Source organism: Anser anser (genome assembly GCF_964211835.1).
Source record: "Anser anser genome assembly, chromosome: Z".
In the NCBI taxonomy this organism is placed as follows: domain Eukaryota; kingdom Metazoa; phylum Chordata; class Aves; order Anseriformes; family Anatidae; genus Anser; species Anser anser.
In genome coordinates, this window is record NC_139723.1 from 21,127,618 (window position 1) to 21,147,760 (window position 20,143).

Sequence of the window (20,143 nt, forward strand, 5' to 3'; positions counted from 1 at the left end):
AGTAAAAACAACAACAACAACAACCACAAAACAGTTTTTCATGTCTTATATAAAACTGCTTCTGTTAATATTGCTAGAAGTCCTAGAAAGAGAACTGCCTCTTTTGCAAGTGATCCTCTCATGATCAATGGTCTGCTCTACACTTGGAATTTTGCACTTAATATTTTCTTCTTGAAGCAAATATGCTTTTATCTATTTATTTATTTATTTATTTATTTATTTATTTTGAATTGCTGAATCATAGAACGGCTCAGGTTGGAAGTGACCTTAAAGATCATCTAGTTCCAACCTCCTGCCATAGATCATCTTACTCCAACCCCCCTGCCATGGGCAGAGACACCTCCCACTAGGTCAGGTTGGCCAAGGCCCCATCCAGCCTGGCCTTGAACACCTCTAGGGATGGGGCATCCACAGCTTCTCTGGGCAGCCTGTGCCAGTGCCTCACCACCCTCTGAGTGAAGAATTTCCTCCTAATTTCTAGTCTAAATCTCTTTTAGTTTAAGACCATTCCCCCTTGTTCTATCATTATCTACCCCAGTAAAGAGTCCTCGTCCATCTTTTTCTAAGACCCCTTTAAGTATTGAAAGGCTGCAATGAGATCTCCCCACAGCTTTCTCTTCTCCAAGCTGAACATCCCCAGCTCTCTCAGCCTGTCTTCATAGGAGAGGTGCTCCAGCCCTCTAATCGTTTTTATGGCCCTCCTCGGGACCCACTGTAACAGCCCCACATCCTGCTTGTGCTGGGGTCCCAGACCTGGACGCAGCACTCCAGGTGAGGCCTCACAAGGGCAGAGCAGAGGGGGACAATCCCCTCCCTCGACCTGCTGGCCACCCCTCTGTTGGTGCAGCCCAGGATGCAGTTGGCCTTCTGGGCTGCAAGCACACACTGCTGGCTCATGTCGAGCTTTTTGTCCACCAGAACCCCCAGGTCCTTCTCTGCAGGGCTGCTCTCAGTGAGTTCTTCAATTTTTTGAAATTGTAATAGGCAATTCTCAAGTTTGTTAATTCTCAATTTTAGAAAATTAGAAATTTTATTTGAAATCCTCTTTTAACTCCTCCCACTTAACTACAAATTTTGTAGACCATCTACAGATTTAGTAAGTGCGATTCTGTTTCACCAACTAAATCACGGATTGAAAGGATGAATCACAATAAATACCTGTGGTATCAGTTTGCAGGATATCTTCATTTTGTATGTGAAGCATTATCTATTCCTTCTTGATACGGCTTTTTGACTCCCTGTCATGGTAGATGGATGAGATAGCAAGATGTAGCCACTTCCTGTCAGTTTCAGATAGCTTCTCAGGGAAGCTGATGTGTCTTTTATAATGCATATTATAATAATTACTCGAAACTATGAAATGAAATTTGTTTGTTTCCTAAACTCAGCAAAATATTTAGGGTTGCCAGCCAGTGGTGTGCAATGGCTTTGATCTAGCAGATTACCATTTTCCATATTGCAAGCCATTTCTTATTTTTTCAGTCTTTAGTGTATTCCTTATCTTCTTGGCTGGGCAATGCATGGAACATTTTTTATCTGGCTAACCAGTGCACAAAGTTTTATGATGCTTTTCTAGTGTACATTGCCATGGCTTTTGTGACTGAATGTGGTATCTGTTTTATAAAGAATTGTGAAGACAGGCTCCAGTGATATTATTTGCACAGTAAGTTCTGACACACGAAGTCTAGTTCTTTACCAGTACAGCCACTTAACAAGCCTAGAAAAGTGATGATCATTGGATAGTCTAGATTTGAACACCAGAGGGAGTTTATGTAGGTCCACATGTAACACGAAATACTCTGTAATCTCAGAAGACAAGAAATATTTCAGAACATAAATTTTAAAACAAGGTCCGAGAATACATCTATGGAATATAAGGATATGAGTGGTAACCCTAAATTATTCTGGGTATAATCTGTGTTTCCAAGTGTGGTTTAAATACCTATGTTAAAAAAGAAGGTCTCTTAATTTACTGAATTCATGAACATCATGCTGCTTATGCTAGCTTTGACATAAGTGTCTGTGAAAATGAAATCTAATGCATTGTTTTTCATTGAGGAAGAAAAAATACAAAATCCTTTGACTGAGACTGATGATTTTTTCCAGAAGTAACATGCTCATCTAAAATAATAGGTTCCATGTCAACATACAGACTTAGCAGAGAGAAATGCATTCTTGGCAATAGCTTGGAACTGTTACAAGAGAACAAAAAGCTCACTGGTCCAAAATAGCTTTTGCTTCATTTTTTAATACTTCTGGTTAAATAACAGTATGGGAATTTCCTAAGGCTGATGGTTTATGTTCATGATTTTTTAAGAGAAATATCTTCTAAATAACATTTTCTCTCCAAACCAGAAAACCCACAATGCATTCCTGTCATACTGAAGTCATAATTACAAATCCACTAATGTTTTCACTTTGATTTCATTTGGATATTCTGATGCTTGGATCTAACAAGCAGCACTATGTCAGTGTTTAAGTTTTTCATCCACCAGAACCTCAGAGAAGACTTTCATTTCCTCTAAGCATTAAAAGGCTTAGGTCAAAATGTATAAGCCTCCGGGGAAAAAAAAATAATTAAAGAAATGTATTCCATGCAGTATTCAAAGGGGTTACACTCATTGTGATCTTGTTTCAGTATGCATAAATTGCTTAGATCATACTGAAAGATGAAGATATACCATATACTCATAATTCTACCCTAAAAAGCACATTGTCTCAGGGAACGTGATAAAATAAATTAAATGACTGTACCTTTACCTACCTGGTCATATTCTCACTGCCAGCTTTCAAGGCACCTCCTGAGTGCTCCAGTTGTATCCACAAGTACAGGGGAGTGGGCAGAGGGTGTGCTAGCACAGTTTTTCAGTCCTCCCTGGACTAGGAGGATATGGAAGTTCATCTGTCACATGCAGTGGCTCAGCAACAGCAAACATTGGGGCAGGTCTCAGGGTCACAAAATGAGCAAATGGTAGCCACAGCTGTGGTTGCCAGAATGTGTGCAGAGCCGGAGCGTGTTCCCGGCCACCCACAGCTGCAGGCACCAGCAGCCTCTCCTCCAGGGCAGACCCTGCCCTGTCAATGCATAGGCTGTGCTCCATCCCCTCCTGTTTCAAGGCTCCAGTGCTGCCATCTGGGAAGGCACTGGGCTTCCTCTGCTCTGGACAGCATGGATGAGGCAGCTGATGACTCTGGTAGTGGCTTGTACCTTGCTGAGAGCCCCAGGTGGATTTTTCCCTTGACAGAGGCAGGCAGCTTCTCAGCAGGTGCCAATTGATAGCACGGCAGTGGTTGCTTTCAGGAAGTCCTGAACGATCCTGGGGCTGTGAGGTAAGAATTTGTAGTTGCCCATCTAACTACATGTCTGTGTGAATCAGGGGTTTGTATGCACAACTTTTATATATGTGCTGCTGAGTACTGCAGCTAAATAATTGCTCAATCATTGGGTATAACAAAATAAATATTCTCTATATGTCAATATTAATTCTGAACTATTTCTGAACCAAAATCATCATGTTTTCTTCACCACTTCTCACATGTTCTCTTCACTACTTATTTGTCATGCAGAATCTTTTTAGTAGTTTTAGTCCTGCATTTCTGTCACCAAGAATGAGGGGGCTCTTTCCAGACTACCGGGGATGAAATCAGCTTCACCAGTTCAGACTGAACCAAACTCAGCTGGGTTCTGCTGGGGCTGGCAAAGTCACCACTTCTGATTGCTCTTCTTGGCTGATCTGTTGGAGGACAAGTGAAGGAATAGACTTAGCAATAGGAGACAGGGCAACAAAAAACAGAGCACAATAATTTCCTCTGCTACCACAGAGGGAACCAGGCTGGATGCTTGGGCAGAGCTCAGTGACCTGTTCTGCACACAACAGGTCCTGTTACCTGCCTGTGCCTTTAGCTGCCTGCAGTTGCATCCTACTGCTCTGGCCATTCATCTGGCCACTGCTGGCAGCGACCTCTTCCACAGATCTGAGCTCCTTGTGGAAACAAATGCTTCAGTGTAACACACATTTTGGAGACACTGGACTGATTTATGAAGAGAAAGGTGGGCATGTTTGTTGGAGGAAATTATTCCAAATAATTCAAAGAGCACAAATATCTTGAAATAATTCCACAGAATTGTTGTGTTTGTCGTTCTGGATAGGTCAGCTTGTCAGCTATTAATGGCCTATTTTCTTATCTTCAGGCAGGAAGTGGGGGGTTACTCTTCCTTCTTCTATTTTAATCGGTAGAACTGCAAACAAGAAAGAGGAACTGCGATATCACTCCATTATCATTACATTAATGTGTCAGTATGGTAGCAGACACAGAAAGAGAACTTAGTGATCTCCAGGAAAAATAAACTTTTTGTTACGCACGAAGAAATTTTACAGAATTATACCATATTACAGAATTATGCCACTTTGACATGCTCATACAGAATTTTATTAATAACATTTTAGCTTATTAAATTTGTCTCGAACAGGTTAAGTGATTTTACTAGTTAACCTTACGGCAGAATCATACTGTATAATCTATAACACTGAAATGAGGTGTTTGAAGCCCTGTTTTTTGGCACACATAACAGCAGGTTAATCAAAGGAAATAGATTTCGGTCTAAAACACAACATATAAGCTAGATAAACAGAGGACCAGAAAACTGCATGCACTGTTCTGTAGATAAATTTCTAGCTTATGCAGGTCAAGTACTTTAAAATGCTTCCTAAGATGTCAAGTGATTCTCAACAGTTTGTCTCCGAAGCTCACATTTCTTTATCAGTGGATTCCTCACTATCTTAAGACTGCATGTTCCTCTATGGACTTCTCTGAGCTCTAGAAGGAGTTTTCTTAATAAGAAATTTGCAAATGTGATTATTTATTTATTTAGGCAGTATATTAGTTGCTTTTTCAATGCTCTTGAGAGATGCATCCTTTTTCTCTCTATCTATGTTTGGCACTTGTTATCTTATGAAACATAGACTTGAAGAAAAAAGCTTTTCCAAGCCCATACTTACTCCTCCATAGGATAAATTTAGCCAGAGCACACTGAAATAAAATTTGTCAAAGAAGGACAATGTTGTAAAATAGATTTTTGCATAACGTGTCTGAAAGTAACTTAAAGAAAATTAAATATATATGTATTAATGCTCTTGTGGCTACAGTGCCAGGTCTTTCTTTTGCATGCTGTTCACTGGACGTTTACAAGCTTCCCTGTTACTTTGGGGGAAAGTCGTAATCAACATTAAATTGATAAACTAATTGTTATAACAGCCAGAGACAGTGCTATTTGGTGGAAATCAATTATATTAGAAGTTTTTCATTTTTCCTACTTATCTTTTGCCTGGTCTGGCTATAATGTAGACAGATGCCCCAAGTCATTTTACAGCAAAATTGTAAATGTTGCAAATTGCAGCTGCATTTGGGCTATGGAACTTTGAAATAAAGCAAATACTGGTGCATGCATACTCGGTGTGCAATTTTCAACGAAAAATTACTTTCACTTGCTCTTATCTTATATGTTCACAAAGTAGGGGGAAAAATCAGTGGATTGGAGATTATGGTCTGAAAAAAAATGACTAGACATTCGGAATAACCATTTCTGTGCCTAGCTCTCTTAATCCATGTAAAAGCAAACATTTTCAAGGACATCTTAAAGTTTGAGTGTTTTGTTTTGTTTTGTTTTTTAATTATTTTCTCTAATTCTAGGGACCTGGACTTTTTTTGTCTATTTCTTTGTTGTTGTTGTTATTATTTGTGTGGGGTTTTATTTGTTTTGTTTTGTGTGTGTGTGTGTGGCTGTTTTTATTATTTTGTTTTTGTTTATTTGTTTTTAAGCAGCAGTAGTATATGAGCCAGCATGTCTGGAGTGGAATTCATTTTTTCTCAGGCTAATTTTGGACTGAGTATTATTAATAGTATTTTGAGTCAGGTTAATTCTACAGTCGGTTCATAATTTTTATGATGATAAACACCACAGTAAGCCAACAAGGCACACTTAAGATTAAGGCTCAATAAATTGGAGGGTTTATAATTGACGATACATGCATATACTTTGCTGAATGAGATTTTCTCGCCTAACTGCAGTTGTCCTGAAGTTAAGCATCTATCTATGCATCTGTATAATCATCCTCTAGGCAATGGAAAAAGGCACTCATCATGTTATTCACCCCTGCGCAGCACTTTCAGACAGGTAGGATTGCAGAGGAATCATCTTTCCCTTTGACTCCCTCTTCCTATAATCTACTTCAAGTAGATTCTTGCATTTTAGCCAGCTAAAGTTAAGATGGCTAAACTGTACCCTACATATATACATGAAAATGCTGGTGAACAACTGAAATGCAGGTTTTTGGAACAATGAGTTGGATATGTGAATTCTTAAAATTCCAGCAGTAATGTCAGAGGGCAGACTTCTCTTTTCTTAGTTTCTACTTTTAAATCAGAGTGAAATATCTCAGGTCACCCACACACTGCAAGCTGAGAGGGACAAACTATTTTAATGTAGTGAATATCTATATAAGAGTAGATGCAACACCTCTTTCTGAGGAACTACTGGGACCTGTAAACCTAGACTCCCACAAGCTCTTTGAGGACCCTCTTAGCAATTGCCCTAGCAATGGCTTCAAAAGCTTTTCACTCCTGAGAACACACAACAAAATACATTGTCTCTAGCAGCATTCCTTATCCAGTCCAAAGAACTGTTTGCAATTGTGCCCTTGTTTTTTTATGCATATTTTGTAAATGGATGAATTAGCCGGCAGTTTAGCTTAATGCTTTAACTGTGTAGACCTTCTTTCAGAGAAATCTTGTAGCAAGTAAAACCTGGTTTTGCTTCTATGGTAACAACTGAAAACTCTGCCACCTGAGGATACAGCAAGGCCACCAGCACTGTGATCCCACAGCATGGGAGCTGGCTGCTGTGTGTGCGCACTGCAGCCTGTGTTTTGTGCCAAGCAAGAGGACAACAAGCTTCCTTTGCAAAGGCTTATGACTTGGCAGAACAGTACAGTGCTGCTAAGGTTTATGTTTATGGTGCTCAGCTGGGAGGTGACCTGTTTTTGTTGTATGTCACTCCTTTTCTTCCATGCTGCCATTTTCTATACCTTCAGGCTTTTGTCATGATTGCCCATAAGGTTCTCATATATAAAAACTTCTTCTTCGTTCAAATTCTTCAATGCTTCCTCCTCAAATCTTCCAAACAGAGATTAGCCACAGAAATATCTTTCTCTGAAAGAATAAGACAGTACAATATCTCCTCGCTTACCAAGTGATAACACAAAACTATTCTGAGCTCTCATCTAAGTCCTTCACTAGATGGAGATAGTACATCTGGCTGAAAAACATATGCTGAGATGCAGCTCTGATTGAATTAATTTTTTAATAAACTGTGTGCTTTCAGCAGGTTATTTCTTTCTCCCCTAAAAAAACCCTAACACTTGCAAATGGATTGTTTGTTTTTTATTTTTCCTGAAACTGTTTTTAATTTTGGTTCTGATCCTAATGTTCTCACTTGACTAAATTTTTCCCTTGAGAAATTAGATAAAAATAAATGGTAAAGTTAAATTCTCTTCTGGTGAAAAAGTGATGGTGAGTTAGGAGGCCTTTCTGAGCAGTTTCTGATGCAGTAGTAGCTGTAGAAAAAGAGAATTGCCTCTAACCTTATTTTCCAGGTAAGGAAGGGAAATGGTAAGGGACTGCGCAGTTGAAGAAACTTGGAATCCAGAATCCATTAAGAAAAATCACATAATAGGTACAAGAAACTTATTCTCTGGACAGGGGGATTTCCATATGTTACCTTTATATGTTCCACACAGGGGTGGCACCAACAAGGACTGCACACTGCGTTTTCTCCAGGAGCTCCAGCCTCCAGCCCCTCTTACTGTTTTGTTTTTCTAGGAACTCTTGTATTTTGTAGTTTTGGCTGAAAGATGACTCAATACATCAATATAAACAGGTAGCTCTGAAAAAAGGGGTCAAATAATATTCCCTGAAATGAATTGCTCTGAATGTCACTTAGCAGCTAAAATTGCATATGAATCTTTAATCAGACTTACTACTTCTACTGCTCCTACCTCTTTAACTGAAAGCCCAAAACAAAATAGAGAATATTAAAAAAAAAAAAAGGGGGGGGGGGGGGGGAGGGATGCTTGTATTATTGATTTGACCTCACAAATCTTGTAACAATTCACCCCTCATAAAGTGTGTTAAAATTGTTTAATAAACTACTACAAAAGTTTAAACCTCTTCTGGTACCAACTGCAGACCTTACAAGATTTTTTCACCTTCTCTGAAAGTAGGAAAGCAGGTTGAGACAGCTCTGTATTTATAGGAATGCATGAAACAGTTTTAGTTGTGGACAATGGGCATGTAGCTATATGGTCCCAAAATTTTACTGAGCTGTGGATGAACAAATAACTACTCAGCATTTAGGTTGCACTTATGTGAACTCTTAGCTCTCCTTAACGTAATAACGACTATGCTTGTCTCTTCTACAGGGACCATAAGCAGATGCATGCAGAAGGGTGAGCTTCAGGCAAGCAGATATGGCACCTCTTCCAAATACTGACCTACGTCCAGCAATTCTGGAGCTTTTGAGATGCATATCTTCTACTTTGGCAAGAAGTGTCTCAGGTTTTCTACTTGCTGACAACATCCTTGTATTTGTTTTCAGCGTGACTCCTTACCAACTTTGGGAGGCAGTGACAAATGAAGCCCAAAGTAAATCAAGATATCTCAGAGGCTGCTGTGTATTTCTCATCAAGTTACAACAGTCGGGTTAGGATTGAAGGCTGTTAGTGCCAAAACAAAAACAAATGTTTGCTGGAAGGCATTCTGTCTCTTGTAAAGCATAAGCAGTAGAGGACAATCATGACAGCAGATAAATGATGAACATATATCACAGTAACCAGTGTTTCTCACTCAGTTCTCAGCTGCCATAAGCATTTTTGAAGATTTTTTTAAAAAAAAAAAAAAAAAAAAAAAAAAGCTATTCTTCTACATCTATTCTTCTACATTATTTTACCATTAGGGCAAAGAGAAAATAGCCTGCTAACACTTCTAGAACTTCTTTAATCTACTGCAACATTAGACGAACTAGAGAGCAGAAATTCCCATTGCATTAATTGATTGAGGTTGGTATTTGTCACTACCCCAGTAGCAACTTAAATATCCAACTTGTTATTACTGAACCTTTTTCACATAAGTAAAAATTATTTGTTTCTGGTAAATGAAAAACACTGACCACACACTAGCAGAGAATAAAACAAAGATGCCAGAACAAATTTATTTATTTATTTATGTAGAATATGCAGTTAAATACTCAGACAGAAAGATGGCATATGTTTCACAGAACAGTCATCATGAGCTGAAGTCTAATGTTCATTTGGCTAACTGGATGAGTGGGTACATGTGTCAAATACAAAGATTTTGTAAATATTTGTGTTTTGTAATTTTTTGGGGGAAGGATGATTCACTGCAGTGCTTTACTGCTGCATGCAAGCGTAGGCACTATGCAATAGAACATTATTCCTAGTTTAATATTTTCTAAATGGAAAAAAAATCAAATCTCTAAAATTCATCTACTCTAATTCTAAGCACTCTGGTGGTTATTATTCCCTTACTGCACTTAGCCATTTTCTTACAATATTACTTAGTGAGGAAATAGTCTTTAAGTATTTCTTGAACATTCATCCTTTATGATGTTTTCATAAGGAAGCTAATGGAACAGTATATGCAACCTAATATAGAGTAGACATGGAACTGGTAAGAAAACAAACTCAGAGACTGTTTTTCCGTGATTACCATTGTTACAGAAGGATGCATTGAATGAAAAATGACAGTGGTATATCACAGGCCCGCTATGATTTAATATCTCTTCAATGCTGGAATGGGGACAATGCATATTATATTTGCAAGTGATAACAAACAGCTGAAGCACAGTAAAATAATCCGAAATGGTCAGAACAGACTGGAGTTAATGCCAGTAAAAAGAAAGGCAAAATTCAGCAGGGAATGTGAGATTTTACTCTGAAGTCTGAGCAAACCACTTCAAGGATACAAAATGAGGCCGAGTGTCTCTAAGTAAGATCACAACGGAAGGCAGCCCAGCAGTGCCACATGAATACCAAGCCATACCTCACACCAGGGTACATCAGTAGCAGGAGAGCCATGGACTTTTAGGTGAGGCATGAGATGCCTGAAATATTTTTCTGGTGCTAGATAGCAAAGCACTAATCTGGCTTGCCTGATGAGGCTTTTGGGTCTTCACCATTGGAGATGTTTAAGAAAAGGTTTGACAAACATTTTACCAGCTAAAAGGACCAGATGACTTCCTGGGGCTCCCTGGAGACTGAAATTACAGGCGCTGCCTTCAGGCTTGTGTAACTAACTGTCACTGTTTCCTCCAAAACTACTTTTTCTTAGTCTTCAATCTATTTCAGTTTAATTGATACTTCAGTCATTAAAAAGACATGGGACTGCAGTGGCTGCTCTGTTGGAACAGTGCTGAGGCAAAGTCGATGATGTGTCTCACACGTAAGAAGGTACATGAAATCTGTCACATTTGACGTAAAACCTTGATTCAAATTGCTTAGAAATTTGTCAACTTCATTTTTATTATGTAATTTAGCTGTTTTGGGACAGATGAATAGAAATATATCCAGGCAAAATAATAATATTATTATTTTACCCATACCCAAATAACTTAGAGCTATTTCAGTCCTTCAGCACCACTGCAGCCTGAATGAGGGAAAGGAAAATAAAGCTCTGGCACTGCTGTATTGTTCATTTTAAAAGCCATATAAGATCAACAAGATTATAATCTTCAGTGAAACATATTTCTGCACAATAAAAATTAACTTCCTTTATTGTACAGCCACTCCCAATAGTGTTTATGCAAAAGGCATTTCTGATTTCTTTATCTCCCCTGAGTGGCTGGGCTGCGAAGGCTTGCAGAGCCTGCAGGTGCTGTAGGCAGAGTCACGAGAGGTGCAGTGAGGTGTCCATGCTGCAGGTGTTAGGGGCTTGGAAGAACCACTGGCCGGTAGGCCAAAAGCACAAATCACTAGTTTTGGAGGGTTCTCAGCTTCCCTCAAAATTAATCCAGAAAATATGGGATCTGACAAGGGCTGGAAACAGGAAAGGAAGGAATAGAAGAGAGGAGTAGAGGAATAAAAGTGCATCCACAGGGGTGTGGATACAGCTAGTACTGCGATATCAAGGCTGGCTGCCTAGGTAAAGAAACAATTGAAATGTTAGGTATTCTAGAAAAACATAAAATTTAGCTACCTCAAGTTGTGGAGATCTGGATTAGCAAGCACTTTTGTTTTTTATTTTTCATCCTCTGCACACTGCCTGTAAAATGGGCAACATACTCCCACAGGAATACTCTGAAGAAAACATTCATCAGTGCCTGTGAAACTCAGACTGTGTAGCAAGGAACCTCAGAGAAAAGCCTGCGAGGAGATGAATTGTTTTGTCTGCAGACCAGGGTAGGAACTGCATATAATGAATGAAGTATGTAGCTAACTGTCGTATCAAGAAGAAAAACGTCAGTAGCTGTGCAGTCAATGGTCCCTGGGAAGAAGGCTCCTACGGAAATATATGCTTGTAGCCATGCAATTAAAGTGGTCACAGTGCAACCACGCAAAGAGCTGAATCAAGTTCCACAGGTAAACTTTGTCTCATCATTTCCACTGATGAGTTTCTTGACTTCACAACCTTAACACCCGTCTCAGGTAGTGGTGTAGGGGTGGATTTACTGTCTGCAAAGGAATGAGTGACTGCAGCTCCCCTTAGCATACATGGGTAGCTTCCTCTCCTCTCCTTTGGATTCTTACTTTGCAGCATGCGGTAGAGTTGAGCTATTAATGGTACACGTATGAGCACCTGTGTTGATGGGGATGAGGCTTGCCTTTAAATTTAGCTTTTCTTTGCAGTGGCAGATCGCTATTTCACATATGACTGGCTTTTTGAAATCATCATGAGTTTTCTCAAAGCATTAGAGGTTTCCCATTTTATTTCCTCAGGTGTTTTTCTCTGTTTTGGATTATCTTTTCACCCATTTACTAATCCGCAGTTTTCCAAACTGAAATTTCAGTTACTTTAAAATCCAGTAGCCTTTGTATGACTCCTTTGTATTACAGTACCTTTATATTACTCCTTTGGTCCTTCTCTCATAAAAACATCTGTAATGGATTTCTGTGCTCACAAATCTCAGAAGCACTGGAAGAGTAAGTAAACAATAAAATATAATGTTACTTTGAAATGAGAGAATTTAAACTCCTCACATACCAGCATGTTAATCAGTGAAAAATAACACCAAAACTGACATCTTGTCTGCTCTTTATTTTATTCTGTTTCTGTAGCATACTCAATTGGTGTGATAGATGACTACTTCAAGGTATTTAGGAGAGCTGATTTATAGTCTAGCCACATGAGCATTAAAGGCATGAGTGTGATTCTTGATGAAGTCAGAAAACTAGTCAGTCTAGTGGAAAACCATTAAACACCTAAGCACGATGCTAGATTAGTATATTTGCCAGAAATTTAAAAAACATAGTACATATCATATGATCTTTCAAATCACTGAAAACAAAATTATGGTGAGAAATCTTAATGGTATAATGTCAGAGGTATGGAATTACTAGTGAGGTGACTGAATCATAACTTCTCCTTAAAACTTGTGTGTGCCAGTTATTTGAGAATTTTCCAGAAAGAGAATAGCAGAACAGGAATACCACAAGACATTGGACAAGACATTGGAAAGGCAGTGAGGCTGTGCTATCCAATGATGGTGCCGTTCACAAAAAAAAAGGAAAAGGCCAAAGAGAGAGATTTCTGGACAGAAAATACTTGCACACTTTGAATAGGTTTTCAAGTTTTTCTCTTTGAATTTTTAAGTCTTAAAAATATGTCTGAATGTTATTTAGATACAGTGAAGAGCAATGGGCTGTTTTGTGCCCCTTAGCACAAGGACATCGAAGCCCTGGAGCGTGTCCAGAGAAGGGCTACGAAGCTGGTGAAGGTCCTGGGACACAAGTCCTGTGAGGAGTGGATGAGGGAACTGGGGTTGTTTAGTCTGGAGAAGAGGAGGCTCAGGGGAGACCTTATTGCTCTCTGCAACTACCTGAAAAGAAGGTGTGGGGAGCTGAGGGTCGGCGTCTTCTCACAGGGAACTAGTGATATAGGACTAGAGGGAACGGCCTCAAGTTGTGCCAGGGGAGGCTCAGGTTGGAAATGAGGAGACATTTCTTCTCAGAAAGAGCAGTCAGGCATTGGAACGGGTTGCCCAGGGAGGTGGTGGAGTCACCGTCCCTGGGGGCGTTCAAGGAGAAGTTGGACGTGGTGCTTAGGGACATGGTTTAGTGGGTGACATTGGTGGTAGGTGGATGGTTGGAACAGATGAACTGGGAGGTCTTTTCCAATCTTAACGATTCTGTGAATCTATGAACTTAGGAACACAGTAAAAGTATGCACAGAGTGTGTTTAATCTCGTATTTGCTTTGAAGAACTGAAGTGTTACTACGGTTCTTGGTTTGTGGCGAAAAGGGAAACGTGGATACACTGAAAAACACCCCATTCCCGTGAAACGTAAAAATGCTATCACATCTGGTAAACGACGAGCAAGCTCCTACATCTCCTAGCAGCCACCGCAGCTACTCAGGCCCACAGGGACGACGCGACCACCGCGCTGCCTGAGGCGCGCCTCCCGGCCCCGCGCTGCGCGTGCCCGCTGCGTGGCGGCAGCCGGCGGAGGGCTGTCTCGCTGCGCGCTCCCGGCTCGCGGTCACGTGCCCGCGGGCCGGGCGGGGGCGGGGCGGCGCGGGGCGTAAGATGGCGGCGGAGCGGGAGCCCCCGCCGCTGGGGGAAGCGCGTCCCGCCGAGCTGGAGGAGCTGGAGGACGGCGAGGAGCTCTTCGCCAGCACCGTGTCCACCATGGAGGTGAGAGAACGGCTCCCGCGGGACGCGAGGCCTGCCCGGGCCGCGGTGAGGCGAAAATTGGGCCGGGAGACGCGGCCCCGCAGCGGCGGGGGGCGGGGGGCTCAGCCGCCGCCTCCAGGCCTCCCTCATGTCACCCCCACCCCGCCCACCCCCCAAAAATACCCCAAAAACACCAAAAAAGCGACGGGCCGCGGTCCCGCAGCTGGCGGTGTGAGTGCTTCCTTCCCTGCGGTGGAAAGCGCCTCATCGGAGCGGGGGCTTCGCCTGCCAAGCCCCGGTCGCGCTCCTCCTGCCTGTTCTGCTGGTATCTTCTGGAAGGACTTGGCTCTTCCTGTGCGCAGTTATCCGTTTAAAGAGAAAATTGTTCCTGTTCCTCTTTTCCTGAAGTTTCCTGCCCCTGACCTTTGCAGTAATAGGATCATTCCTTTTTTCTTTGTGTTCTGGCTGTCGCCTGTCCTTAGCGAAAAAGGACAGCACACAAAGAGGCTCTTAAATGTATTTAAAAAACCGCTTGTCTTCTCTATCCAGTCACTTACCTCTTTTTCTTTTTGTAGATGCGTAATCTGTGCAATGGTAGGAAAAAAAAGATCCGTGGAAGCATGCTGTGAAGGATAGCAAATGGTGTGAACCTGCAGTTGACAAGAATCATATTGGTAGACTTCTGTATATCTGTGTATTGTTGGGTTCTTGATCTGTACACCAAGACTGCAGTAAAACACAAATATCGTCTTTTATCTCCTGTGGTTTGAATTCTAGACCATGATAGAATTAATGCCTAAATCCCAGTTAAAAGTTCTCTTAATGATTAAACATAGTTACTGAAAACTCCTCTAACTTGAAAAGCTGGCAGAGAAACACACTTTGCATTGAGTGGCTTGGTTGACAGTTCCGTTGTGCCGCTTCATTTTTGTATGCAGTTTATTTGGAAGAAAGTAGCTAAGTGGAAAGGGGAAGCCTCTTTGCGTAAAGAGAAGCTTTGAAAAGCTTTGTCAGTAAAGCTTTTTTTGTCATCTAATCAGCTACAGCATTTAGGGAAGAGCCTCGCTTTTGTGACATTCTAGCAAATTTGGAAGGAAAATTTGAATCATGAAAACTGAGTTTGGACTGCTCAATGCCGTGGAGCTAGATCATATAATTTAAGTGTATAAGGCACCTTAGTCCACAGAAAGGCAGTTATCCCAGGTGTGGGCTTAATTAACCTTCTGTCTTGAGGGTTGTTTTAATCCTATAAATATTCATGTTTCTAAATGGCTGTGGAAGTTCTTTAAGGTAACAACAGCTCTTTGCAGTTGATTGCATACTTGCTTGTGGATTACCTGAGGGGATGGTGAGGTCCAAAGCTGGTGTAAATGAAGGGGATGGTATTTTGAAAGGGTTCCTAGCTGGTTTGTCTTGGAGCTGTGCATGTGATTTTTGTATGACTAATTCCTGTTCTTAGCCATCCTGAGCATTTTTTCTTGCTTTCATTCTCTTTGCAGCTCACAAAAGGCATCTTGTTTATTTCTTACCTGTGATTTGGATGTGCAGTGGAAAAGCTGTAATAAGTCTTCCAAATAGCTTCAGTGTTAAAATCTTTTATTAGAAGACACACACTTATTCATCTAAGTTTGTTCTGACAAGATACAAATTTCATGTGTATTATGAAGAGTATATATGAAATATTTAAATGCAGTTTATAAGGAAGGCTTACTTGTATAATTAAATGGAGACTTGTTTATTTCAAGGTGGTTTCTCTGGATGTGAAGAGAAAGGAGCTGGAGCTTTAACTTTCCAAGTGCACATACTGAAAGTTAATGTCTTACATTGAACCCCCTTAATTCTACAATGAAAAACATTAAAATGTCACACTCTGAGCTGTAACATCTGGAATTTCTGGGGCGTAGCAAGAAGGTGTTCTAGGACTTGAAAAGTTGCTGTGTTGGAGTTAAATGAGGGCACTTCCCTTTTTGTGAAAATAGAGCTTGAAAACTCTGGGCAGCTGTCTGAGCAGCAGCTTGTCTGAGCTGGTAGGGAGCTTGTTTCCTTGTCAGATATCTGCAGCGCCTTTGAGTAGTAGAATGATTCTTGGGTTTTTATTGTGCCAACTATATTGTAATGTCTCATGGACTACCTCCCATTGAATTCATGATCACAGAGTGGTCTCCCGTTAGCTGCCACAGTTGCTTTCATCAGTGGAAACAGCCAGACTGGATCAGACAAATGGTCTGTCTAAGCCAAGACTGTATTTCCAACAGTAGTCAGTGGTAGATGCTGTGCAAAGACTATTGCTGACAATTATGTGTATGTGCTGGCACTCGCCTGCAGTGCTCTCCCAGCTACTAGGTTTTTGTTCAAGGTTTTCGTGAGCCCTGTGTAGCTTTATAATATTAACAGTCTTCATGGGCTTATCTAGTTGCTAAATTTTCGGATGTTTGGTTTGTTTTTAAAAAAAGGTATCTATGATATGTGTAAGAAGTCCTGGAAGTTAACTCTGTGTTACAAGAAAAATCACCTCCTGTTACAAGTTTTCATAAACAAATTGCTAATTTGCTGACTGTGTCCTCTGCTGCTATCAGGGGAGACAGCGAATGACCATGTGAAAGTCACCTTTGGCAACATATATGAAAAAGCATACCTTAGATTTTCTGAAAAATAGTACATTCAGTGTTTTTTCATCATTACCTTGTCCTTCTCCTCCTTTCCCCGGTCTGTTCTATTCCACTACTGCTTGAAAATTTTCTTTGCCATCTACTTCCTTGTTTCTGTTGCCACTGTTGTGCCACTTCTTACTCCATTTTCTCCTAAACACTTCTCACTCATTTCTGTATCACCCATCTCCATCTTCTGTAAAGCAGGTGTTGTGTGAACATACAACTTAGCTGCTAACTACTCATTACAAGTGGTATTAATATTCCTGTGTTCTTTTTTTTTTTGTAATGGAAGAATACATGGAGGCACTTGAAAACAATGAGTAAGCAGATGTTGTAATCTATCAAGGACTGTTATTTAGGGCAGGGTGTGTATGCAATCTCATTGCCAGTTTAACAGTTTATGTCAAAGACCTGCAATATGTGCTTGGTTTTCTGTACAGAAGGCAAAATATTAAGTAGACACAAGAATCCAGATGTCTTTCTAGATATATATTGCATTTAACACTGGCAATTGCAGTGGAAGCAGTAATGATCTCAGTAGAATATCTGAGAATAAAATATTAAGTCCTTGAACACTATACTATAACTTTACAGAAGATTAAGTCTGTGCTCAAAATTAATTGGTGTAATTCTACTGGAAATATGTGTCTTGTTCCTTGGTGTTACATCCGGGCTGTAATGGAAGCACGCGGTAGTTGGTTGTAGGGTAATTGTGTGCTCTAATTTTAGGGCATTATGCTCATACATGAGTCTTTATTTTCTCTGCCCATGCAGCACTTTGTGGGCTTCTGTAACAGTTTCAGTGAAAACCAGCCAGGTGGCCTGGAGCAATTGGAGTAGTATGATGGTCTGCCTGTGTCAGCCTACTGAGATCCCACCAAAGGAGGCTTGGCAGGGCTCAGACAGGTAGCTGAACTGGTTTGGGAGAGACCCTGTTGTTAAGGGATGATGCCCAAATATCTAGGGCTGTAATATCAGCCAACAGAAAACGTGAGAACTTGTTTTTGTGCCTTCGTAAGTCAAGGCTATAAAAATACTCATTTATTGCTACCACAATATAATGCACAATTGAAGGGAAGAAAATTGAGATTGTGGTTGCCAGTTTAGGTTGGAATGGGCCCACAGTCCTCTCATCAGAATTTTGTTTCTAGACAACAAGTAGAGGAGGATCCTGAATGTCCTGGCCATTGGGCATCTTGGTTGTTGGGTGCTTCCCTTGAGTTTCGGTGTGGAAGCTTTACAGGCATGTATGTTTCAGGAACAGGTTTGTGAATCACTGGCATCAAGAAAGTGTAACATTTCTAAACAGCTATGCTGTCTGTATGAGTTGTCTGGGCAATGTGTTTGTGCTAGTCTCCATCTTCCGTTTCTTTTCTGATACTCAGATTTTCTCTGTGTTGTGTATTTAACAGCTTCTCTGACTGCCATTTTTATGGACATTTCAGCTGTACTCCATAGGCGTAAAAGAACAAAATCGGGGCTTTTAGCTTGCACCTGTAGGAGAGTGTAACTGGAATAGCTTCGTATTACTAATACTTGCGTGGGTGCATGGGTACATTTTTTTTATTTTTTTTGAGAGGCTGAATAGCATTCTCTTACCCATTTATTGTGCAAAATAATCAGATGGTTAGGAATTATTGACTGTAATTTCTGACACATTCAGGGCAGAGGCTTTCTGTGCCTTCATAAAGTTCTCTGAGAACAGCTGTCTGTTTTGAAGATGACTTCTGAAGACAGCAAACTAAACTGTTATGAAACTCTTAAAAACAGGTTGGTGCTGTGTCCGGAACTACAGTAGCTGTTCAGACCATTAATCATCTTTAAGAAGCTTGTGTGTGTGTATATATACATATATATATATGTGTGTGATTTAAGCTTTTTTCATTTTAAGTTTTTTTCTTCATATAAGGATAGTCCCAAATGTTTGTCAAGATATTTAACTCTATCCTTAACTTATCTCATCTGAGAATGACAGCTGTTTAAAAATTCCAGAGAGCCATTTAAAGATTTATAGGTTGGGAAATTCCGTATTCAGCGAAAGGCTATTTTAAATGAAAGAAATTTTCCTTTTAAAATAAATCATCCACAAAGCTAAATGTTAATACTTATTATTCTTAAAAAGCAGGACTTGAAGTACACAACAAATAGGAATTTTATTTCATACTTATATAACAAATAATGCATAGGAAGAACCTGTGTTTCACTGGAAATCTTCTTGTGACAGTTGCTTCTAGACCTCATGCCTTTTTAACAATTTATAACAGCTGCATGAATAAGCTTTGTTTCTTGCGCTTTCTGAGGTGCCTCTGCAGTTTGTTCAAGGCCTCTCCTTTTGCAAGTATTCTCCACTTGTGCTTCATGGAAATGGGGTAAACAAAATATGGAGGAAGCATGCTGTAACTGATACGTGAACTATGCCTGTGAAGCCTAGTACGTAGTGCATCTTTCTTGAACAGTGCCACGGGCAGCATCTTTCCCAGCTCAGATCCATAATCCTACCAGGGCTCCGTGGCATCTTTCCACATGTTTATGTCTACTCCTACAAAGACTCTTTCCTGTTTTCAAGGTGGGAATGGTTTGCTATTGGCTTAGGTTAAGTCCTCTGGTGAAATTGTTGATTTAGGCATGTAAATATGTTCTTTTTCATATTATGCAGTGTGTGAATCAGGTTTAAGAGTTCAAGATGATTTTTCTGCCTGGTAGGGTTTTTTTTGTAATTAGAAGCCAGGTGTAATCAAAAGTAATCATCAGTGAGCAAAACAGCTGCTTCAGATAAAACTGAGGAGATAGGCTGGGAGAATATCTTGAAGATGTGAGTATTTTTCACGTTGTTTTTTTCACCATTCATAATCAAGTGCACAATTAAGGGATAAAGCTGGAAGCCATCTGCTGCGTACAGCAAGTGTCAGGAAGGCTTTCATTCCATGTGCTTGGCCATGTTACAGCTGTTTCTCCTGGAGGTGAACTGACAAGCATGAACTACGTGTCATTCTGTATCCCTGTTAGTGTGGGGTACCCACTATGTGCTGAACCATAAATATGAGTGGGGTTTTACTCAGAGTTGAGCAGTGGAGAAACTTACTTGGAATGAGTAATCTGTGATGTTTCTGTGCAGAATCACTTACGCTGATAAAACTATAAACTGCTGGAGCCTTACAGGGAAATAAAGCTTTTGTTGTTCTAGCTGAGGTACACAACCTTGAACTTGCAGCTCTGTGCAGCCCTACACAGAGAGAGAGGCTGTTTCTTCTGGAATGTGCTACTTGCAAGTTCTCATTTCGCTTAAGTGTTGACCTCTCCATGTGATGCATGCTATCTATGCTGTCGTTTGTAGAATAATGAAGCATGTCAAGTGGTGATTTTTCTTAAACTTGCTAGCTCATTTCCTCTAAACTAGTTACATGTCCTGTGATACAACTTAGGATCGTTCCTCAGAGAATAAACAAATACAATTTTGTTACCTCACAGCACTGTGTTTGTTGTGGGATCATTTGGGCATTGGTGTAGTATGAGATGAGAAGTGTACGTGTGGCTAGTGGGCCATTTGCTTCTAAGTTTATAAACTCTACTATCTTCATATAGTTCCCCAG

General features: G+C 40.4%; 1 protein-coding gene across 1 annotated transcript in view; it reads left to right on the top strand.

The window, feature by feature from the left end:
• Nucleotides 1-13,764: 13,764 nt before the first annotated feature.
• The window catches only part of SNX2 (sorting nexin 2), a 34,278-nt gene continuing 27,899 nt past the window's right edge, over nucleotides 13,765-20,143 (top strand). The window contains exon 1 of the mRNA XM_083816081.1: nucleotides 13,765-13,923. Coding sequence (XP_083672207.1) covers nucleotides 13,816-13,923 — 108 coding nt within the window. The 5' untranslated portion in view covers nucleotides 13,765-13,815. The remainder of the gene's footprint in view (nucleotides 13,924-20,143) is intronic.